This window comes from Phocoena sinus, chromosome 20 (assembly GCF_008692025.1).
Source record: "Phocoena sinus isolate mPhoSin1 chromosome 20, mPhoSin1.pri, whole genome shotgun sequence".
Lineage (NCBI taxonomy): Eukaryota > Metazoa > Chordata > Mammalia > Artiodactyla > Phocoenidae > Phocoena > Phocoena sinus.
The window spans coordinates 7,866,205-7,887,139 of record NC_045782.1 but is presented as its reverse complement, the minus strand read 5'-3'; the positions used below and the strand labels follow the sequence as shown (position 1 = coordinate 7,887,139).

General features: G+C 54.8%; 2 protein-coding genes across 10 annotated transcripts in view; both read right to left on the bottom strand.

Annotated features, from left to right (window-relative positions):
- The window catches only part of PIK3R6 (phosphoinositide-3-kinase regulatory subunit 6), a 57,718-nt gene that overhangs the window by 5,330 nt on the left and 31,453 nt on the right, over nucleotides 1-20,935 (bottom strand). For 2 of the 9 annotated variants that reach the window (XR_004347350.1, XR_004347351.1), the window contains exons 11-20: nucleotides 20,402-20,500; nucleotides 18,918-19,341; nucleotides 18,474-18,552; nucleotides 17,717-17,839; nucleotides 15,044-15,154; nucleotides 13,713-13,803; nucleotides 13,343-13,413; nucleotides 12,489-12,579; nucleotides 11,179-11,294; nucleotides 6,947-7,059 (exon numbers count right to left, since the gene is read on the bottom strand). Coding sequence is in view for 7 of the 9 variants with exons in the window: in XM_032615825.1 (XP_032471716.1) it covers nucleotides 4,915-5,098; nucleotides 6,947-7,059; nucleotides 11,179-11,294; nucleotides 12,489-12,579; nucleotides 13,343-13,413; nucleotides 13,713-13,803; nucleotides 15,044-15,154; nucleotides 17,717-17,839; nucleotides 18,474-18,552; nucleotides 18,918-19,341; nucleotides 20,402-20,500 (1,502 nt within the window). In the remaining 2 variants the exon portion in view is untranslated. Of the gene's footprint in view, nucleotides 1-4,254; nucleotides 6,414-6,946; nucleotides 7,060-11,178; nucleotides 11,295-12,488; nucleotides 12,580-13,342; nucleotides 13,414-13,712; nucleotides 13,804-15,043; nucleotides 15,155-17,716; nucleotides 17,840-18,473; nucleotides 18,553-18,917; nucleotides 19,342-20,401; nucleotides 20,501-20,935 lie in introns of those variants that run through there. The other 7 variants (XM_032615823.1, XM_032615825.1, XM_032615827.1 and 4 more) reach the window with 7 other exon arrangements.
- Nucleotides 1,319-3,908, bottom strand: MFSD6L (major facilitator superfamily domain containing 6 like). The gene has a single exon (XM_032615829.1). The coding sequence runs from the start codon at nucleotides 3,359-3,361 to the stop codon at nucleotides 1,574-1,576; it is 1,788 nt and encodes a 595-aa protein (XP_032471720.1). The 5' UTR covers nucleotides 3,362-3,908; the 3' UTR covers nucleotides 1,319-1,573.

Below are 20,935 nucleotides of genomic sequence, written 5' to 3'. Positions count from 1 at the left end.
GGTTTATGTTAATGAAGTAACTAGTGAGGGACCCTAATGCTAATGAGGTAACTGGGGAGGGGACTGCGGTACCAGAAAGACCAACCACGTGATTAAGTAGAAGTTTGGGGCTTTGCGCCATGTGACAACGGCCTGACTTCTGTTGGGGCTGAAGGGGACAGGGGCTGAAGATTGAGTCTCAGACCAATGACTCAATGAACCATATGCTGATGTAATGGAGACCACGGATGCCAGAGTCTCCCGGGATGGCGATGCTCCGTGTATTTGCACACATCCGTGGCTCAGAGGTGGTGGATTCTGACTCCGTGGAGAGAGGGCATGGCCGCTTCACGTTTGGGACCCTCCAGGCCTCACTCTGTGTGTCTCTTCTTTTGGCTATAATAAAACTGTAATCATTTGTGTAGCACTTTCATAGGTCCTGTGAGTCATTCTAGTGAATTATTGAACCTGAGAGGGAAAGTGGGAACCCCAAATTTGTAGCCAGTTGGTCAGAAGTGAGGGTAGCCCTGGGGACCCCCGAATTTGTGGCTGGTGTCTGAATCCAGCCTTGGGAACTGCTGGCATAGCGGAAAATGCACCAGATTTGCGGGAAGGAGATCAGGGCTCTGGAGGTGTTTCCGACAGTGACCCAATGTGTGACTTTCCTATGACTCTGTTTTCTTGCTTGTAAAATGCAGTGAACAGCTTTGATTTATTCATAGGTTTGTTGTGGGAGGTCCAATGGCACAGGCACTAGCATCCCAGCCCTAAGGAGGCTACCGCACCCTCACGGAGCAGATGCAGAAAGTCTCCATGCGCTCTTGAGAGGTGGAGCCTGCAAAATGGGAGTCCAGAGGACGTGAAATGGCTCTTGCCCTCATCTAAGCATGGAAGACGAGTCCAAGGATCCCATTTTGGTGACGCGCACATCTGAGAGTAAGAAAGAAAACCTATTCACCTCCACCCCCTATCCCTCCAAACACACATTACACTTCCCATCATTTTCTCTTATTGGAGACTTAAGTCCCTGGGTGTGAGTGTGGGCACCTGTATATCAGTGGAGAGAGAGAGAGACAGAGAGAAGAGTTTCGGTTCTCATGACCATCCTTACCTGCCCACGGCATGGCTTTTATAGGCTCGGGCTCAAGCCTTAAGATCCACAGGAATGTACACGACTCATCGAAGCCTGCTGCCCCTCCGCCGACTGAGTCCTGCAGTTCCATCGCCTTCCCAGCCCTGTCAGTTTCACCTGAGCAGTTCAGCCGTGGCTGAAATCAACAGCACCGTGCAAAGCTCTTGCAAACCGCATACGCCAAAAAAGAGTGACCACAAAGGGAAATGTTTTGTTTTTTAGCAAATGTATTCTTGCTCCATTATTTTAAAAAGACTGAACAGCCAAAAGTTAAATCTCCTTTTACTACAAAAGTAAAGAAAATCATGCGATGAGATGCTCCCGTGGGGCTTTGGCACAGACATGCTTTTGTCTCCCCAGGCTCCCTGCACTCCTGGCAGGACTCGTGGGGTTTGTCCCCAGCAGGCTAAGTGCTGTCCATCCCTTTGGCTCCTCCCCAGATCAGCGCATCCTGACTGTCTCTCAGCCCCTCCAGTCTGAGTGCTCGTCTCTCATGGCCTTCACAAGCCAGTCCCGTTCGGTCCCCTGCTCAGAATCACTCGTGTCACTGGCCTCCACGGCCAGCAGCTTAGAGTGGTTGATTGTCCGCTCCTGGGGCAGTCTGGACTGGATGGACAGGAACAAGGCCAGCCAGAGCAACAGGACCACACAGCAGGACTGGTAGAGCACAGCTAAGCTGAAGTGCATCACCACGAAGCCCCCCACGAAGCTGCCCAGGCTGGCCCCGACCCCGTAAAAGTGGCCTCGGAACACGGCACTCAGGGGTCTCTCTGTTCCGGGAGTGGCCAGATGCTCTATGGAGGCCCCGACTGCCCACCACAGAGCCCCGTGGCTGACGGCGCTCAAGAGCTGAGCGGGGAGGACAGACCACCAGCTCCAGAGGAAAGAGAAATACAGAAGCTGCCCCGCCAGGCAGCCCAGCCCTAGCCCCACCGTGCCCACCCTGGACAGCTTCCTAAGCAACCGAGTTTTGAGAGGATGAAGTAGAATTTCCCCCAGCAAGCCCAGGGCCACTGAGAAGCCCATGACCAGTTCGGTGCTCTCGTGGTCTTTCATGTGCCAGAACAGGAAGTTCTGCACGGTGCTGGTGGCGGTTCCTATCAAGAAGACAGTGAGGGCGAGGGTGATGAGGCGGGGGTCACCGCCTACGAGAGACAGGGCTTTGACCATTTTGCAGCTGGGCTCCCACCGCCTGCAGACGGGGACGGGAAAGGCAATGCCCACCAGTAAAGCCAGGGTGCTGACCAGTGAGTAGCCGTAGAAGTGCACTACACCCCGGGGGCCATTTGTCATCAGGAAGCAGTCCAGCTGCCCCACCAAGGCTGAGATGCCACACACGCCTGCCGACATGCCCAGTAGCCTCCAGATCCACAGGCTTCTGTAGCGGTCAGTGGCGTCCACAAAATCCAGGTATTCATAAAGGCTGTCATCGGCCACCTGCTCCAGAGGGGAAGTCAGCAGCTCCCAGACCACCATGGAGCCCAGGGAGAGGATGAAAGTCCACCGCAACCCTTCCAAGGAGAGGTCGAGGGCCCCCGCCATCCCCCTGGCTGCCGACTGGTTGGCCGGACTTGCCAACGCCGTACCCCCAGCAAGCAAAGGATGGGCAGGACTGACCACCCTAAAAGCACCTTCCTGGGGAGTATCTTTCACTCTTGAAGTAATAGGATGGAGGAGAACTCGGGATGTGGTCCTGGTTCCTTGGATGGAGCCCACAAAGGAGCTGGGCAGACGACTGAAAGGTTCTTGGCCACTTTCGCCAGGCCCTTCTCTGAAGCCATCGCCTGGGCCGACCCCAGTACTCCTCTCGGCTGGGAGGCTGGGCGCTGGGTAGTTCGGAGCTGGCTCGGGGGCGGAGGTGACGTTCACGGCGAGTGCGACCGCCGGTGGTGGGACCGTGGCGGTCACACTGTGGCTTCCGTTACACGAGCGGTACCCTGGGTCTCTGTCCAAGGGCGGCACCAGGACCATCAACAGGCTGGCTCCCACCGAGCCGAGCAGCGAGCCTATCAGAAGCACCCTCCGCTTCTGGTAGCTTTTGGCCAGGAAGGCACAGAAGGGAGCCCAGAAGGCTGCGATCAGGTGCTTGGTTCCCATGAGGATGCCCACCCAGGGCGCGGCCAAGCCCAGCTGCCGCAGGTAGAGGGTCAGGAACGGGGTCACGCAGGCATCCCGGACCCCGCACACCAGATGGAAGAACCTGGCCACCCCCAGCGCCCTGCCGGTGTCCCACTGGGGGTTGGCGCTCATGGCTGCCCGGCTCCGTCAGACCCGGGCGGATGGAGGGCGCGGCGGGGCGCGGGGCGGGCGCGGCGCCATGTCCCCCGAAGGGAGGCGGGAGCGAGCCGCACGGCGCCTCCAGCCGCCGGCGGCGCCGCGGTCACCGGGTCAACGGCCGCCCACCCCCCCACGTCCGGCCATCGACCCGGAAGTGGCCCCGCCCTGAGGGCCCCGCCCCTAAGGGGCGGGGCCGGCGCACCTGCGGCCCGCACCTGCCTCGCCCCACGGCTTTCGCCGCCGCACCTGCCAGACGTGCGCAGGTGCAGGAGGGTCGCGGGCTGAGGCCTGCAGGGGGCGCTCGAGGCCACCCCCAGGGCCCCCGCGTAGCCCACGGTGCTGAGTTAGATCCCTGAACTGCTTCAGGCAAGTAAAACTTGGCTGGGGAGGCGCGAGTGTGGAATTCATGATATGCCCCCCTGCCCCGTGTTCTTTAGGTCTTTGCTCATGGGCCGCCTGATCAAGGACGACCCTGTTTCCCTCAGGGACCGTCCCTGTCTACTCGCTGACAAACCCCGCCCCCTCCCCAGACTCCCACTCTCCCCTTCCCTGCTTGTTTTCCTCCGTGGTACGCATCGCTGTCAGACACACTACCGGTTTCTGTTTCACGGGTCTATCTCGTTGATTGTCTGTCTCCATTGGAATCAAAGTGCTATTTTTGTCCCCAGGGCCTAGAACTGTTTGATTGGATGTGAGCTGCCTCTGGAAGAGGCACGACCTTAGGTGACACAGTTTTCTTCAGTGGAGACAATCCCCTGAGAGGGACTGACAGCTGAGGGTGGCCTTGAGGCAGCAGCTCCTCCAGGCAGCCCCGTGCAGCACCCACTCTCAGCCCCACCCCCGGCCAACGTTATGCATGTACTGGATCGCTTTAATCGATACCTGAGGGTGCTTAGTTGTCCGTGTGGGGAATACACACGCCAGAGGTGGTTAGCTAACACTTCATCCAAAAGTCACTCCAGAGGCAGTGAATATAAGCACGTTAACGATCTCAGATCAACGGAAGTGGATTCATTAGTTATCCTGAGAGATATTGGCAAAATTTCGCTGGTGAAATTCGTGGTGCCCAAGTCACATGGATTGTTTATAATTTTTGGAGGCATCTCCTCCCTTGGTGAACAGGATTAAGAATCCGGAGATTCCAGCAGTCCAGACCTTTTGGAAGGGAAGACTTTACTTTGAGATGGACACTTTACAGCGTCCAGCCACCCAGTGTCCTTGCGTGAATGTTTCAAGTAAGGTTTGTTCGGAGCACCTAATTTGACTGGGGGTGGGGATGCATATCTGACTGGGCAGCAGAATTTGGTCTATGACGTACTTTCTTTGTAAGCTGGTGGAGAAATTGTTGCGGGAGAAGGCCCAGAGCCCTCACCTAACTCTAACAGCTGGTAACCCCTGCAGCTGTTTATTTCACGAACCTAGTACTTGTTGCCCAAATTGATATGAATCAATTTACATAACCCCAATGACAGAAAAAGAAAGTCTAGCCATGTTCAGATAAACTCACTCAAATTCAGTGATATCAGTCACTTCCTGTTTAAAACCATCTCCGTTACATTCAGGGCCGTCCCTAGTCCCTCTCCTCCCCGGGCTCCGCAGGGGCAGCTTTGGTGGAGGACCGCACATCCATCAACTTCTCGGTCTTCACCTGTCCAGGGTGGATCGCCACTGAGGGGCAGGGATTTCGCCACGTAGTGTCCATCAAGGTGCCTGCGGTCCACATCCAGGCTTTAGGTTCTGTGGTCCCTGTAGCCACTCACGGCTGCACCTCTTACCTTGGGCTTGTTTGCTTTCAACTACCTGGGGAAAACCGTACCTGCTTCCCGTGCCCACAGAGGCGCTCTCTTTAAGCTTGCTCTTGGGCCCATCTGCCTAGGCCCCCGGGCAGCCCCTCTTACACCATGCCCCTAGGCTCTGAGAACGTGCTCTGAGACCTGCCCCCACTCCCAGGGCAATAAGGCCAAAAGTGAAGTGCCTACCTCTACACTCTTGGGTCCCAAACTTGGAAGGGACTCTTCCATCCCACTGCCACCATCCCCTGGGATTGCCCAGGTGATACGTATGGACCTAACATCTGGATAACATCTGGACTTAACATCTGAACTCAAAAGCCAAGAATTTTGATGTCTTTAATCTCTGGCTCCTCTGAAATGAGCCTGCATTCCCACCTCGGTTCTGGGGACATCTCTGATCAGGAGGCCCTCAGTGAACGTGAAGGAGGAGGGGGCCGGGCAGGTGGACAGAACACGCCAGTGAATGTTTCACCGAGCTCTTACCTGGGCCTAAGCAGAGTCATTAGGTTAGACTACGTAGTGCCTCTGCTCTCTACTAAAACACAAGTATTGCTCGATATAGATGAGAGCAGAAAGACTTTAGTGTGCATTTATTGAATCTGACATTTCCTCTCAACTGGGAGGGACGCCCGCCTGGGAGTGGGCGAGGTGGGCAGTGGCCCGCTAGAGGGAAGGGAACAGACTGGGCTGGAGGGGCTGCCGCTGCCCACGTCCTGTTTGCCCCAGGCCACGGGACAGCAGCTCTCACCTTGGTTTTAAGGGCCGGGTGGGGAGCTTGAGTGGGAGAGGCAGGGATCGGAAATCAACGAAGGAGTGGACACAGGAGCAAGGAGCTGGGCTTTGTGTGCACAGCTCGGCCAGGGCCTCCTCGGCCCTTCGTGTGGGCCCTGCCCCACCGCACCGGCCACGGCCAGCTCCCTGTGCTCCTGGGACTTGCTGGCTTTCAGATGTGGCTGGAAGCCGCCCCAGGGAGCCTTGTTCTAGTCGTTGCTGTGAGTGTCTGGGGCGGGTGGGGTAGTGTATCCTTCCCCTCGGGCCCTCCGCTCTCAGACTCAGCGATTCTGCAGCCCCTTTGGGCTCACTGGACAATGCCAGAGAACGTGTTGATGGGCATTCGAAGGGGCTTGGCCTTGGCTTTGGTCCTTTCTATCTCCTCCTGGTGTGAGCTGAGTCCCAGCACCTTGGATTTCTGGGCCCCAGAACACGGCTCTGGGCAGGGAGCAACCTCGAACCTGTGGGCGGAGAGAGGCCAGCTCGGGAGACCCATCTCAGGGGTCAGATCTGTCTGGGCCTTTTAAACGTAGCCCCTTTACTGTCGGGTATAGACAAGGGGGCTCCGCAGAGGGAAGAGGAAGAGTCAGAAGGAGAAAGGGTGCCCTGAGCCTGGGGCGAACGCACGGAGAGGAGGATACGCCTGAACGGGTCACCCTGTGCGCCTGCCTGACCCAAAAACACCTCCCCAGGGGACACCAGTAAGTGTCGTGTTAACTGGGTCGTAGCTGCCACCGAAGGGCAGCCTGTGTTGGGGGCAGTGCCAGCACAGGAGGTTGGATCGGGAGGGCTGCAGGCTGAGCATTTGTAGAAGAATCTCGGGAGAACTTAATCTCGGCTACTGCCCAAGGTCAGCCCATCGTTTGCTCTTCTTCCTGGATATAAGTCATCACCTGAGTCCACACCCATCAGGCATACCTGCCTGGCCCACAAGAGCGGGGGCGGGGCCGGCAGCCGGGAAGCTTTGCCCCAGGGGCACGGAGCCCAGCCTCACCTGGCCACATCCCTGTACGCGCGGCAACTGTCCTTGTCCAGCAACAGTGTCAGCAGCCTCTGGTCCTGGCTTTGGATCTGGACGTTAGCCGACCGGAAGGTGTTTGTCACCGTCTGCAATAGGGACAGCTTGGGGAGCATCACCTGGGTAATGGAGGCCCCGCCAACACCGCCTACCCTGGAGTCCTGTGTGTGTCAGTTCAGTACACAAGGGTCCCGCCTCTCTTCCTGCAGGTGACCCTGAGTAGTGACAAACCCGCATAAGATGCTTCTAGGCAGCCTTGGTCCTTGGCTCTCCCATCATTTCCACGGTTCTTTTTCCCACCTGTTGTCCTTAATTTCAAACACAACCTGGGGTGCTACAGTTAGAGCTTGCCAGGTGCTGAAGTGACCTGAGCACCTCCTTTTTGACAGGCATGTTATGTATGTAATTTGGGGCTACTTCAGGGTTTTTATAAGCCCTGACCCCTGTACTCAGTGTTGGATTGCATACAAAATTATTTCCCTGGGGCAGAGACAGAGGGTCTGGAAAACAGCCACCTCTCCCCATGACTCAGGCTAAGCCTGTACCAGTTTGTACCATGGGGCCAGTTACGTCCTCTGCACAGGGAACCCGGGTCATGGTGTTCCCACCTTCCACACCCACAGCCCTGCGCAGCTTCTCCAGAAAGTACCCAGGAGCAGAGGAAAGCAGCCCCGAGGCAGCCCTCCAACCCGTGACCTGAGGGGGCTGCTCCCGAGAGACCCCTCCTCCTGGACAGAGAATGTAGAGCATCCTGGGCTCCAGGTGGGGCACTGAGGGCCTTTCCGGTCACTGGCCCATAGCACACGTGGATAGCAGCTTTGCATGACCCACCACCACAGAGCATTGGAGTTTCTAGAGCATTAGCCTCCATCTCATTCAAGTATTCTCAACCCCTGGAGTCACCTTTCCACAACATAAAATTAGAAATTCTGATCTAAGTGGTCTGGAGTCCAGCCCCGGCCTGGGCATTTTTCATAAGCTCCCTGTTGTAGGCAGGGCTGATCCACCTTCCTACTGTCAAACAGCAGAGGGACAAACAAAGCCTCAACCTGGGGCGGGGGTGTCAAGCATGTCCAGGCATTTCTGCTGGACTTTTGTGGGGTGGAAGGTGGGTTTGGCGGCCAGGAGTCTATGGGCAGAGTGTGCAACAATCTCCCAGGAGACTCTCCACCCGGACCACCGGGGTTCTCATCCTGGCTCTGCCACTTATTAGCCGTGTGACCTTGGACGTGATTCTTAATTACTCCGTGCTTTTGTTTCTCACCTTTGCAACTACCTTGTAGGTAGCGAGACAGTACAGAGGTAAAAGGGAACTCGCTAGGGTGGTAAGTTTAGATTTTCAAAAAGCTCACAACCAGGTTATTTAAAGAGGTCATTAAAAATAGAAACCGCGGTAAGGAACTGACTTTGAAAGGGGAAATACATAAAGGTAAATAGGTCCACCCTGGAACCTGAAGCTCAAATACAGAGCTGTCCTGTTGGAAGATCTCAGCTCAGTACAAAGCTCTCAGCCCGTCAGAGCGCTCCTCCAGTGCACAGGCTGCCCCAGAAAAAATGAACTCTGGTCAGAGGTGGGATCCTGCATAGGTGGAGGCTGGATCAGATGATCAGGGAACATCTAGCCCGCTCCTGCTGTGGGCCATTCCCACGGTGGGTGCTGGAAAGACGGCCTGAGCCACGAGATCACGTCATTGACAAGTTTTGCAAATGCTTCAGTGGCTCTGTCCCCAGGGCTCTGGGGAAGCACAGAGGTGGGGTCCCTAGCTCTCCGGGGAGTGGGGAATGGGGGGTGTGGTGGAGGAGGTGGAGGGAAGGGCCTCCTGGGGGAGATAACACCTGAGTTTCATCTTGAAAGAGAGATAGGGGTTACGAAAGGAAGATGGGGAAGAGAAAGGGAGGAACGGGGTTTCAGGCCCAGCAAAGCGCGTGAACAAAGGCACAGAGGAAGGTCTGCCAGTACACTTCCAAATGGAACCGAGCAGGATACTACGGGACCTTCCCCAGACAGACCCCTCCCCCATATCCTCTGCTGTAGCTCCTCTCTGAAGTACCTAGATAACAGTATCTGATGCACATTTCCTGAGCTGTTTTACAGATGCTAAAACCACCACCAAATGGAAGAAATTAACTACTTGATGACCATGAGCACGTAGCCCCCAGACCTACTGGCGCCTAAGGATTGATAACGTTAACCCCTGTGACACCACCCTGTTACCTCGCCATCAACCAATCAGAGAACTGCGCACCAGCTGATCACATACACTGGGACGCCCTCCCCTCACCTGGCCTTTAAAAGCGCTTTGCTGAAACCCATCGGGGACTTTGGTGGTTTTGAGCACCAGCTGCCCTGGACTCCTTGCTTGGCACCCTGCAAAAAACACTGCACTGTCCTTCACCACGACCCGCTGTCAGTGTACTGGCTTTGCCGAGTGCAGGCGAGAGGACCCAGGTTTGGTTCGGTATCACAGATACCCCCGTGTAAAGTGCACGCAGGGGTGGCCAGGGTTGCAGATGGAGAGAAAGCGGAACCAAGCTATGCAAGTTTCTCCGCCCTTCTGCCCTGGAGAGTAGGAAATGGTCGAGGGATTTCAAGCACAGAGTCATGTGTCCGAGTTCTGTTTTAGAAAGATCGTGCAAGCAGAGGTATGGAGGGTGGATTGCAGGAGTACTGGAATGACATCGGGGACACTGGCTGGGAGGCTGTAGAGTTTGTCCAGGAGAAGGGGGTGGATGAAGGTCTGGCCCAAGGGTGACCAATTCGTCCCAGGAAACCCCTTAGTCCCTGGCAAATTGGGACAGATGGTCAACCTCACTGGACCACAAGAAGGAGGATGGAGAGGAAGAGAGAGGTGTGAGAGTGTTTGAGAGAGAAAACCAGTGGACACAGGGAGGTGAGAAAGGGGAGGCATCTGAGCTGACTCCAAAGTTGCCGGGACAGGTGACTGGTTAACGATGGTCCTGCTGAATGAGAGACAAGGCGCAGGGGAGGAGGGGATGAAATAAAAACAGTCGCGAATACATATATAGCTCTGACTTGGCCAAGCACTCTTCTAGAAGCTTGACACGTCACCATCATTTAATCCTCACAACAACCGGATAGGTAGGTACCATTACTGTCCCCGTTTTCCAGATAACGAGACTGAGGGACAGAGAGCTGGAGCGACTTGCCTAAATCACGTAGCTGGTAAATGACAGCTCAGATCTGAGCCCAGGCAGTCTGGCTCCAGAGAGCTCTTAACTACTAGAAAGCACTGGCTCTGGTTTTGAATATCTTGGGTTTGGGGTGTCGTGGGACACTGAGGTCATGCTAACTTAGTTGAATGCAGGAGTCAGACACTCAGGGATGAATGTCAGAGCAGGAGATAAAGGTTTGGGCACCCTTAACAACTTGGACTAAAGCCATGGACGTGGTTTTGAGAGTCCAGGGAATGAGAAAAGAAGTGGGCCATGGACTGAAGTGGAGAACAGTGGCTATTTGAGGAATTGGCTTAGGAAAAAGAGTCCAGAGAAAAGGGCTGAGTGATGCCAAGGCTTGGGATGAGGTGGAAGGTCACGGCCCTGACCTCGTGGATGCAGGGTATCGCGGAAGCACTCAGACACCTGAGCATTAGACCGAGTGGGCGGCTTGACCTAAAGGCAGTGTCTGCCTGACAGGCGATGTGGGGAAGCTGAGGCTGTCTGAAGAACGTGGCTCAGGTATGATCACGGGCTCCAAGCCCAGCCGAGTAGGGCAGTGAAGTCCAGAGAGGCCATCAGATAGGGAGAAAATGGGCGGGTCCTATGCCTGTATCAATAAGGGACTCCCTATGAGTGTCGGTAAGGGTTAAGGCAAAGGGCAAAGGGCGGCGGTAGGGTGATGAGGTTGAAAGAGCTGGTGTGATGTGGTCAAAGGCCGGCCCATTGCTGTTTGGGAGTCTAGCTGCTGTGTGCAGGGGACGCCAGAACCCGGGTGCATTTTGCACTATCTGGGTACGTCTTAGGTCCTCAGATGGTCCAGGTGGAGGTGGAGGGCGGGGCCTTAACTCTTCCAGGGCCTTACTTATGCCAGTTGGTGCTCAGTACTTCAAACAGACTGACTGGAAAGCAGATTCTTTCCAACAGGATGACCCACTTCAACAGCAAAGGCTCAAAAGTCCATTCCCCCTTCGCTGAAACCCTCCCCCTGGGCTCCCCGCCACCTACCCGGCATGAATCTCCCCAGTACTTACAGAGAAGGACCTTCCTGTCAAGTTGGAGGTCTTGACAACCTCTGTCACGCTAATGTTCAGGCATGTGTGGGCTGCCTCTGGAGCAGCAGTTGGGGGGCAGTGGGTGGGCCCTGAAACTGGGAAGAATGAGATGGTGGGTGAGGGGCTGTGAATGGGCCTCTAGGGAAGTAGGGCAGCTTGAGACTCCACCTCCCAAGAAGGACACGAACCCACCTTGACTACTGCCCCGCCCCCTTTTAACCCCTCCCCGCACCCTGCGCAGCCCCTAATTCCTGACTCCACCTTGGTCCCCGCCAAGCCTCGGTTCCCTCCAGATCATCCGTCTCCGTCCCCTGGAGAATCCACATTTCTATATCCTGAGGCATAGCGGCCATCACCAACCTAAATCCTTTCTTTCACCTTCTCCTGTACCCGTTTCCAATGGGAAGAAGTTCTTCTGCAGCCACTGGGCATGCTCAGAATGGCAGGACCACCTAGCCCAGGATGGTGTGTAAGACAGAGGGCTGTAGGAAGGCATCTGTCCCAACATGTCGAGAGCATTTCTTTGACTTTCCTCACAGTGTATAATGTGTCAAAAACCATTATTGTGTGACTGCTGCCCGGCTTTACCCCTCCCTGGCGAGAAAGGAGGGTTCTTAGAGATCCAAGTTCGGACAGGACTGAGTGATGGAAAATTTGGAGGAGATTCAGGAGTTAGAGTGGGGGTGGATGGGGTGGGAGTTTTGTAAGGGAAACAGAAGAAAACAAAGTTTAACGATAGGGCTGACGCTACAGTTTACTGTGTGCACATATATTAGCATCTTGTCTCTATTTTAGAGATGAACAAGCAGGTAGACAGGTCACAAGTAACCCGAGGTCACACAGATGGAAACGCGGCAAAGCTGGGCTTCGACGCCTGCCCATCTGGTTCTAGAATCTGTGCCCCTGCCCCACTGCTCTGTGACCGCCTCTTGTCTTAGAGCTATTCCCAAGTTCCACGTCTCCTTCACGTACACGAGGCCACGTACACCCCTCCGCGTGGTCCCTCCACCTTCCAGCTCAGGCACATCCGGCGGCAGAAGCATCACCCAGCGCTGCTCGACGCTGACCAACCTGAAGGCCAGGCGGGTCCTCGCCCGGGCAGCCTGGCGCCCAGCTCCGGGCCCAGCACGGGTAGGAGTTCGACCACGTTCCGTGATCCCAGGGACAGGGAGGGAGGCTCCTTCCCCTGGATCAGCCCGTCTCCTTCTCTCTCCGCCCTCTCTCCTCCGCACCCCAGCTTTCCCGTGCGTGTCCTTCCCTGTCTCTGCTCTGCGTGCCCAGCCCCTCACCTTCAGTGTCACCGGCTGGAAGGGCCTTTAGGACCAGCCCGGTGGCCCGCAGGGAGACGGTGACCTCTCGTGTGCGGTGGCTGAGCAGGGCCTGGGGAGGGGGATGCGGGGACGGAGGGGGGTCCTCAGGACAAGGTACACGACACCACGTCAACAGTCCTGCTTCTGTCCCCTTCCCCCCATCCCCCGCTTCCCGCCCCAGCCCTGAGTGTTGGCCGTGTCACTAATGTCCAGTAAGGAGGTAGAGGACGCAGGCTCAGAACGCTCAGCCCAGGGAGCCTTCCAGACCAAGGACTACGCCCCCATACAGCGGGTCAGCTAGAGAGGAGGGTATTTTATTTATTTATTTAATTTTTTTGCGGCACGCGGGCCTCTCACTGCTGTGGCCTCTCCCGTTGCGGAGCACAGGCTCCGGACGCGCAGGCTCAGCGGCCATGGCTCACGGGCGCAGACGCTCCGCGGCATGTGGGATCTTCCCGGACCGGGGCACGAACCCGCGTCCCCTGCATCGGCAGGCGGACCCTCAACCACTGCGCCACCAGGGCAGCCCGAGGAGGGTATTTCTGAGCAAGGCGACAGCGCCTTGCTCCTTAGGTCAGATCGCCTCCTTGGCTGTGTGGAAGGCCAACTGTAACCCGCCCATCCCTGCAAAACTCCCCGGAGGCTGGGAAACTCTGGCGGCAGCCACGAGAAAAGGGCAGAAGTTTCCTCTGGCTCTATCCGCTCCCCCTGATGTCCCTGACAACTGCTTCCCCCCAGTTGAACCTCCGGGCCACCTTCTGACCACGCCACACACACACACACACACACACACACACACACACACACACACACACACACACACACACACTGACCTTCTGGTAACGCACGGAGAGCTCAGCCCCTGGGCCCTCGGCCACGCCCCTCCTCCGGGGTGAAAGGCTCTCTGCAGGGGACGAGAAGAGGCTGAATGAAGGTGGGAGGTCCCCGTCCCTCCCGCCCTGGCTCCCCACCTCCCTGAGGTGGAGCTGAAGCTGCATCTGTCCCGGGATGGAGAGGCAGCAGCACCCTAGGGGGGCCAGGCTGCCCTTCAGTAGGGCAAAGCCCCCCCCCCCCCCGGTATTCAGCAGAGGTGGGACGGGGCTTGGGGGGAACCATTAGGTGAGAGGTGGGGGGACTTTCTGGAAGCGGGCCTTGAGGAGCTGAGCCAGGGCAAGCTTTGGGAAAGGGGAGACAGATGCCCACCTCTGGGGAACTTGGAGTCCTGGATCTTGACTTTGAGCTCGGTGAGGAAGATGTCCTCTGCAGGGTCCTGGCTCAGGTCACTGAGGAAGATCTGGAGGGAGGCGGGGAGGAGGGAGGCTGGAGGAGGCCGTCCCCTGCAGAGGCAGCTCCCCCCAACCCCCGCAGCCCGGGATGCGGGCTTCTAATCCAAGTGCCCACCGCCGCCCTCAGATCTTCCATGGGCCGACTTCCTTGCCCTTATCTTCCCCTATCTTTTAATTTATTTTTCTACTCATTTGAATTCTCACAGGAACCCTGTGGTGAAGATTATTCCTATTTTAAATGGTTGCCCCACCTCCTACATTGCATCTGCCTTCCAGAAAGGAGAAAAGCTTGTGCCAATTGAGACAGCCCCACCTTTTTTTTTTTTTTTTTTTAATATTTCTTTCTGCCTTTATTTAGGCTGTGCTGGGTCTTAGTTGTGGCACGCAGGATCTTTAGTTGCGGCCTGCAAACTCTTAGTTGCGGCATGCCTGTGGGATCTAGTCCCCTGATCGGGGATCGAACCTGGGCCCCCTGCATTGGCAGCGTGGAGTCTTAACCACTGGACCACCAGGGAAGTCCCTATTCCCATTTTGAAGATGGGGAAAATGAATGTTAGAGAGGTAGAACGTACCGCGATCCCACAGTGAGCAGGTGGGGGGACCAGGAGGCAAAGCCATGAACTTCTTACCACCGCACACAGACTCTAACTTTACACCCACTGCACCCAGCCGGTCCCACACTGACCCACTCTTTGGTTTACACACACACATACACACACACACACACACACACACTCACACACACATACACTTCATGGTGTTAATAGCAGGACATTCAAAGATAAACAAAGGACAGTCTCTTATCTCAGGGGACTCAGAGTCTTGGTGGGGGGAGACAGGTGTCTGCAGATATATGACAAAGTGGCAGTGAGGTATCAGAGGGATGCCCAGGGCATCACAGGGGCACCCAGGAGAAGCACCCAATCGGGCTGAGAGGAGCAGAGATGAGGGCAGTTTTGCTGTAGGATGTGAGGGCTAGCAAGGATGAAGGGGAGGATGTGAGGTAAGGGAGAGAACCTTCCACATGAAGAAGACCTGCTTCTGCTAGAACTTGAGGCCTTAGGAGTTAATAATTATCTGACTCATCCAGAGAGTAAGAAGAGAAAGTTAACAACCAAGAATGTCTGGATGAGTTTATGACTTGCATCCTGGCCCCCTGTTTCCCTGGAGCCAGGGTATTTAGGTTGTGGGGTCCTGGGATCCAGCAGGCTGCCACGGTCTCCTTGGAGCCCCAGGTGGGAAGCTTACCTTGACTGCGTAGATCTGGAAATAGATGGGTTGGGTGCCCATGCGAACATAGTAGGTGATGGCATCCAGGATGAAGGGGTCTACGGTCTGGGACGTGTCCAGGGAGAGAGGCTGTGAGTGAGGGAGGGGTACTGTCTTCAGCCAGCTTCCTCCATCCTACTGCGGGAGCTGACTCTTTCTTTTTTTTTCTTTCTCGCCATGCTGCATGGCTTGCAGGATCTTAGTTCCCTGACCAGGGATTGAACCCGAACTCTGGCACTGAAAGTGCTGAGTCTAAACCACTGGACTACCAGGGAATTCCCACCACTTTCTTAACAGAGAAACTCCAAAGCCCCCACGTGCCCTCTGTGATACACTGACCCAGCTGGTCCTTCAACAGTCCAAGCCTTTCCGACCACCCAATTTCTGCTCCTAATCAAAAGATGACTGTCTAAATCCCCATCTCAGGGACTCTGACTCACTTCAATCACGCACAGACATATTGGGCAGCTCTGTGTATAAGGCACTGTGCTGGGTGCTTGGGGTAGACCAGATGCTTGAGAATGTAAGTAATGATGAGAGAGACTGGAGTGGGTCCTAGTTTGCATTAGTTACTCACTAGCCAGGTAAGCTTGGGCGTGAGAGCTGGAACCAGATGATCTGATGTCTCTTTGAGTTCTTGTGGCATCTGAATATATTAATAAATGAGCTAACGTTTACATGCTATTGGGAAATGACTAGTGCCATGTCCTACAGGCCTTCCCCAACCCCGTATGATTATAAAGCATAATGGGTTTTTCAGGTAAACAGAACGTCTATATAATGTCTGATAGTATCAGAGCTGGAAAGAAGCTGAGCGTGTTTCACCTATATCCAATCTTATAATATCTCTTCTAACTTTCACATCTGGTCTATTGAAATCTCGTTCCTTTCAAGAAGCTCACACTGAGGAACTATGAACTTATTCTAATAGTGCTGCCGTTGTTCACACTGTTTCCATTTTCTTCATGTGGAAACTGCTTTTGGAGTTAAGTGTAAGGGTCACATAAATTGTTAATTATAAGGGGAAAGAGAGCAGGGGAAAATAAACATCCTACATGTGTCTTGGCAGGGGAAACAGCTACCAACAAAGGAGTATAAATGAGACCCTGCATCAGATGTTTCTCCTGTTAGTATCCTCCAGGTTTCGAGGAAAAGGTATTTTAATACCCAGCTAAACAGTCTTTCATATATAGGCAAAGACATTTTCAGATAAGTAATAATTCAGAAAAGATGCCTATCTCCGATATCTTTATTAGAATATAAGAAGATGCCCTAATCAATCAGGCAATGAAGCAAAATGTGGCCAGTTAGAAAGTAATTATGTAAAAATCAATAACCTCCTTTTACACTAGCAGTAACTACTACCCAAATATAATGGGAGAAAAAGAGGGAGATACAAGAAGACTTTAATAAGTGAAGAGTTACACCTCACCCCCAGAGAGTGTAACATAATGTGCTAAAGATGTTAATTCTCCAAACTTCAATCGAGATCCCAAGGGAATTAAAAATAAAACTCGACAAAGGGATTCTAAAATTTATCTGGAAATATAAAGAAACAAGACTTTCCAAGTCTGGAAAGTTTTGAACGAGTAACGGGGTAGATGTACCGTGCCAAACATTGACATTAAAAAGTGCTAATTTATACAAAAATGGATAGATGAATCAGAAAGAATAGGTATCCGGAAATCAACTCAAGCATGTGTGACAATTTAGTAAATGATAAAAGTGGCATTTCAAATTGATGGGGTAAGATGGTTTGCACAGTAAATGGCTGAACACTTGGAAAACATAAAATTACATACTAAAATTAATAGCAGATAGGTTATTTACATGTAAGAATTGAGACCATAAGATGGTTAGAGAAATTATCAGTAAATATTTACTTAATCTTGGAGTGGAGAAGGCCTTTCAAAGCATGGCTCCAAAGGGAAAAATCATAAAGGGTAAAAATATTGAAATTCTGTAAGTCAAAAACAAACACCACTCTGACAAAATTGATAGGCAAATAAAAAAGTGGGGGAAAATGTCTGCAGCACATATGACAGCAGAAAGGGAAGGCCTTTCAAATCAATAAAAGATGAGCTCTCCTTGCCCCCCCGCCCCCCACCGCTGCCTGGGGGGTGGGGGATTGGCACTATGGCTTGTGGTTAAGAGAACATGCTCTGGAATCAAGCTGCGTGATTCCAAGTGGAACTCCTTCTGTTACTCGGGGCAAGTGACCTAATCTCTGTGCCTCAGCTGCTTGATCTGTAAAATGGGGATGCAGTGGCAATAGCGCCTGTAGACAGACAGGAGTACCTGGTTGGTAGGGCTGCTGCGTATAAGTGCTTAGAACAGTGCCTGGCATGGGGCAGTGCTCAGGAAGCATGAACTGTTGCAGTTGGAGAGAAAATAGCACAAGAAACTCACAAAAGAAGGCATATAATTGGCCTACACACTTAAGAATGTTTTACTTTATCTTCTCCATAGCGTTCCCATAGGGGCCTGGTACGTGCTCTGAGTGAATTCCAGCCACTAGCTGGTTAGGGCTCCTCTTCTGTATTCCTTCCTGCCTCACCCCTCATGGGGCTCCCTGGGCTGACTCTTGAGGTCAAGGGTCAAGAAAACACCCCCTACCACCTCCCTCCCGCCCTCCTACCCCCGCTGCCCTACCATCTCTGCCAGCTTGTGGATGGCGGGGCACAGGGTGTTGACGATGCTCTCGTACCACGGGTCTGCGCGGCCCAGGAACGCAGCCAACTCTCCGAGCTCCGAACGCCTGGATGCTGTGGGCTTCTGGGGACAAAGGGACAAGGGGACAGGGCAGACCCGTCAGGCCCTCTCTGGCACTCTCTTCCTATCGCAGGGTCCCCAGGTACCAGCCCCGGGCAAACTAGCTTTGGGAATATGACCAAATCACTCAACCTCTTGGGGCGTTGATTTCTGCACCATGTGAAGACTTGTTTTACACCTGAGATGAAGCTGGAATCCCCTTCCCTGAGGATGCCTGCCAGGGACACTGAAAAATGATCATCAGCCTTTAAAGGGGAGACACAAGTATTGCCTTGAATTTAATGCTTTCCAATCAGAAGCAGAGTGGGCAACAGAAGAGGAAAATTGCCGGTACGGCTTCATTCCCGGCCCCCCGGGAAGGGTGGTGTGTATGTGGCTGAGGGGGTGTGTGTGTGAGAGAGAGCCCTGTTTGAGAAGCTTGCCACTGATTCCGTTAGAAAAGCAAAACGATGCTCCCAGTGAGAGAGCATCTCTCTCTGGCCACATGCAGCCCCCAGGGCCCACGTCTGTGGCTTCTGGGACAGAAAGCCTCCAGGTCTCTCCCAGCTCCACATCCTAAGGAAGAATGATCCCAGTTCCCGCTCCTGACACCTTCCATCTCTTCCCCCACGTCTCCCGCCCGCCCCCATCCAGCCACCTCAGATGCCAGCACAGGGATGTAGTAGAGCTGCAGGCTGAGTCTGGGGGTGAGGCAGAACTTCTGGGTCTCTCGTTTCCTGGCAAGAGGGAGCAGAGCACAGGCATGAGGGCAGGGGTTTTGACTTCAGACAGACTTGGTTCCACATCCTGGCTCTGCTATTTATTATGTCTTGACTCTGGGCAATTGACCTACTCTCTCTGAACCTCTGTTTTCTCATCTGTAGAATGGGTGCAGTAAAGCAGGCAGCACAGTGCTCCGTGGTGGCCGGGTGCGGGGGCCGGGGGATTACTGTGCACCATCTTCTGCCATCCCAGCCTGGCCTCGGCCTCCTGTGGGCCGCCCCCCCCCCCCCCCCCCCCCCGCCGACCCTTCCACCCTTCACCAGCACAGGCTGGGCCCACCTGTGCCCCGACCATCCCCAGCCGCCCCTTGGGGCCCTACCTGAGGCTGTGGTAGGCCCGGGCCAGGCGCCCCAGCATCCGGTCGTCCCCCAGCACCAGCACCCGGGCCGTGTGCAGCCGGGAGACCCCAGGCAGCAGCCCCCTATCCCCGCTGGGCCTGCCAGTCCTCTGGTGCAGCCCCGGGGGCCCATCCCAGCTGCCGGGCATCAGGACGTCTGGGGGCCACACCCGCTTCTTGATGCCCCCTTTGCGCTTCAGCCTGGCTCGCTCCACCTCGGGGCTGCCAGGTGTGGGCGGCTCGTCGGCCCCCCAAGGAAGGTCCCGCTCGATGCCGCTGTCGGTGGACAGCATGGACGCCCGGGCCAACTCCCGGTCTGGCAGGAGGCCCTGCAGATCCAAGGCTTCCAAGTCTGCACTGAGGCGCAGCTGGGATCGCGGGCGCAGGAAGAGAACCAGTTCCTTCCCTGGGACGCGGAGACAAAGGGGACCATCAGGGCGGAGAACGGACGCGAGGCTGGCGGGGCCCCACCCTGGCAAGGTCGGTGGTTCCGTGTTTCCCACACACGGTTAGCTGAACAGAAGCCCCATGAGATGCTCCGTGAAGGAACAGGGGTTCTGTGGCCAACAGAGACTAAGAACCCCACACACTCCTGTCAAAGTAAACATCTTAAAGGCTCTGAGAAGTCCTGTAGCTTAATGCAGTGCCTGCTGACTCTAGAGCCCTCTTCTCCACATTTGCTCATTAGCATCCTCCATTCTCCAGCGGCCCCATAGTTTCCCCCGGGACACAGATAACAGAGCATCAGCTCCTGGCTTTTCTAATTGACCTTCATTTTATTGCTCCTGAGGAAACTGAGGCCCCCAGGGAACTGACGTCTAGCGTGACCCAGCACGTGAAAGGACACGTGGGCCTTGAATCCGGTTCACCAGTCTGGCACTTCCCACCACAACCTGCCGCTCTATCTTCCCCCCTCCCCTGAGAAGAGCCAGGGGGACTGGGGGACAGACATCAGCGTGGAGGGGAAGTGTGGGCCCCCTCCTGCTCTGGAAACCATAACTTTTTTGTGCCTGCCTCCTTCTTGGGGATGCGTATTGTCTGTCTGCATCATCATGGCATGTGACGCTTTCTAGACACATGTGGCCAGTGGCTAATGCACGGAGTGTTCTGACATCGAGCAAATGTATTCTCATTTCAGATGCTGCAAACAACTCAGGGAACAAGGAGCACACACAGACACACACACAGCAGATACACAGGCAGACACAAAGACACAACAGAGACGCACAAAGATACACACAGGCACACACAGAGACACAGACGTAGACATACACACAGATACACAATAAATATACATAGAGATAGACACACACAGTGCACACACAGACGCAAACATGTAGACACAGACACACAAAGACACCTGCACACACACCAAAAGACATACACACACACACACACATGCACACACGCATACACCACTATTTCCAGCCCGCTCCCCCCAGAGGGGTCAAAGGCACTGCACTTACAGAGCTGTTCCTCATTGGTCCACAGGTGGAAGGTGATATGGGGGCTGGGCAGAGGGATGCTTGGAAGCCGGTCCTGGGGGGGCTCACCTGAAGGACAGGCTGTGGAGACCACGGAGGAGAGGACTGTGGGATTCTCCTCTGCCCTCTCCCCACCCCCAGCTCCTGTGTGGGGCCTGTGGGGGTGGGTGGCAGAGACCCTCGCCCTCCCGTATCTGGCCCTGTCGAGTTCCTCTGCCTCTCTTCCACCACCAGCTCATCCAGGGCCTAACACCTGCCCAAGGATGCCTAGCGGCTCACAGTTTCCTACAAACTTCCTAGCTGGGCCTTCAAGACCCTTCACAAGCCAGCTCACTGCATCATTCCCAACCTTTTCTCCCTCCCCCAGCCCCGCTGCAGCCATGCTGCCTTTCCGACTGTTCAGAGACATCCTGGCCACATGCAGACCAGGGGAAAGGCCTCCGTATTTCTCAGGGCCTCCTCCAGGAGCATGCACACAGTAGATGCTCAATTAATGTTTGCTCCTGGTGCTGAAAA

Bases quoted from the DNA above. Each gene is read 5' to 3' on its own strand.
- MFSD6L (XM_032615829.1), bottom strand. From the start codon at position 3,361: ATGAGCGCCAACCCCCAGTGGGACACCGGCAGGGCGCTGGGGGTGGCC.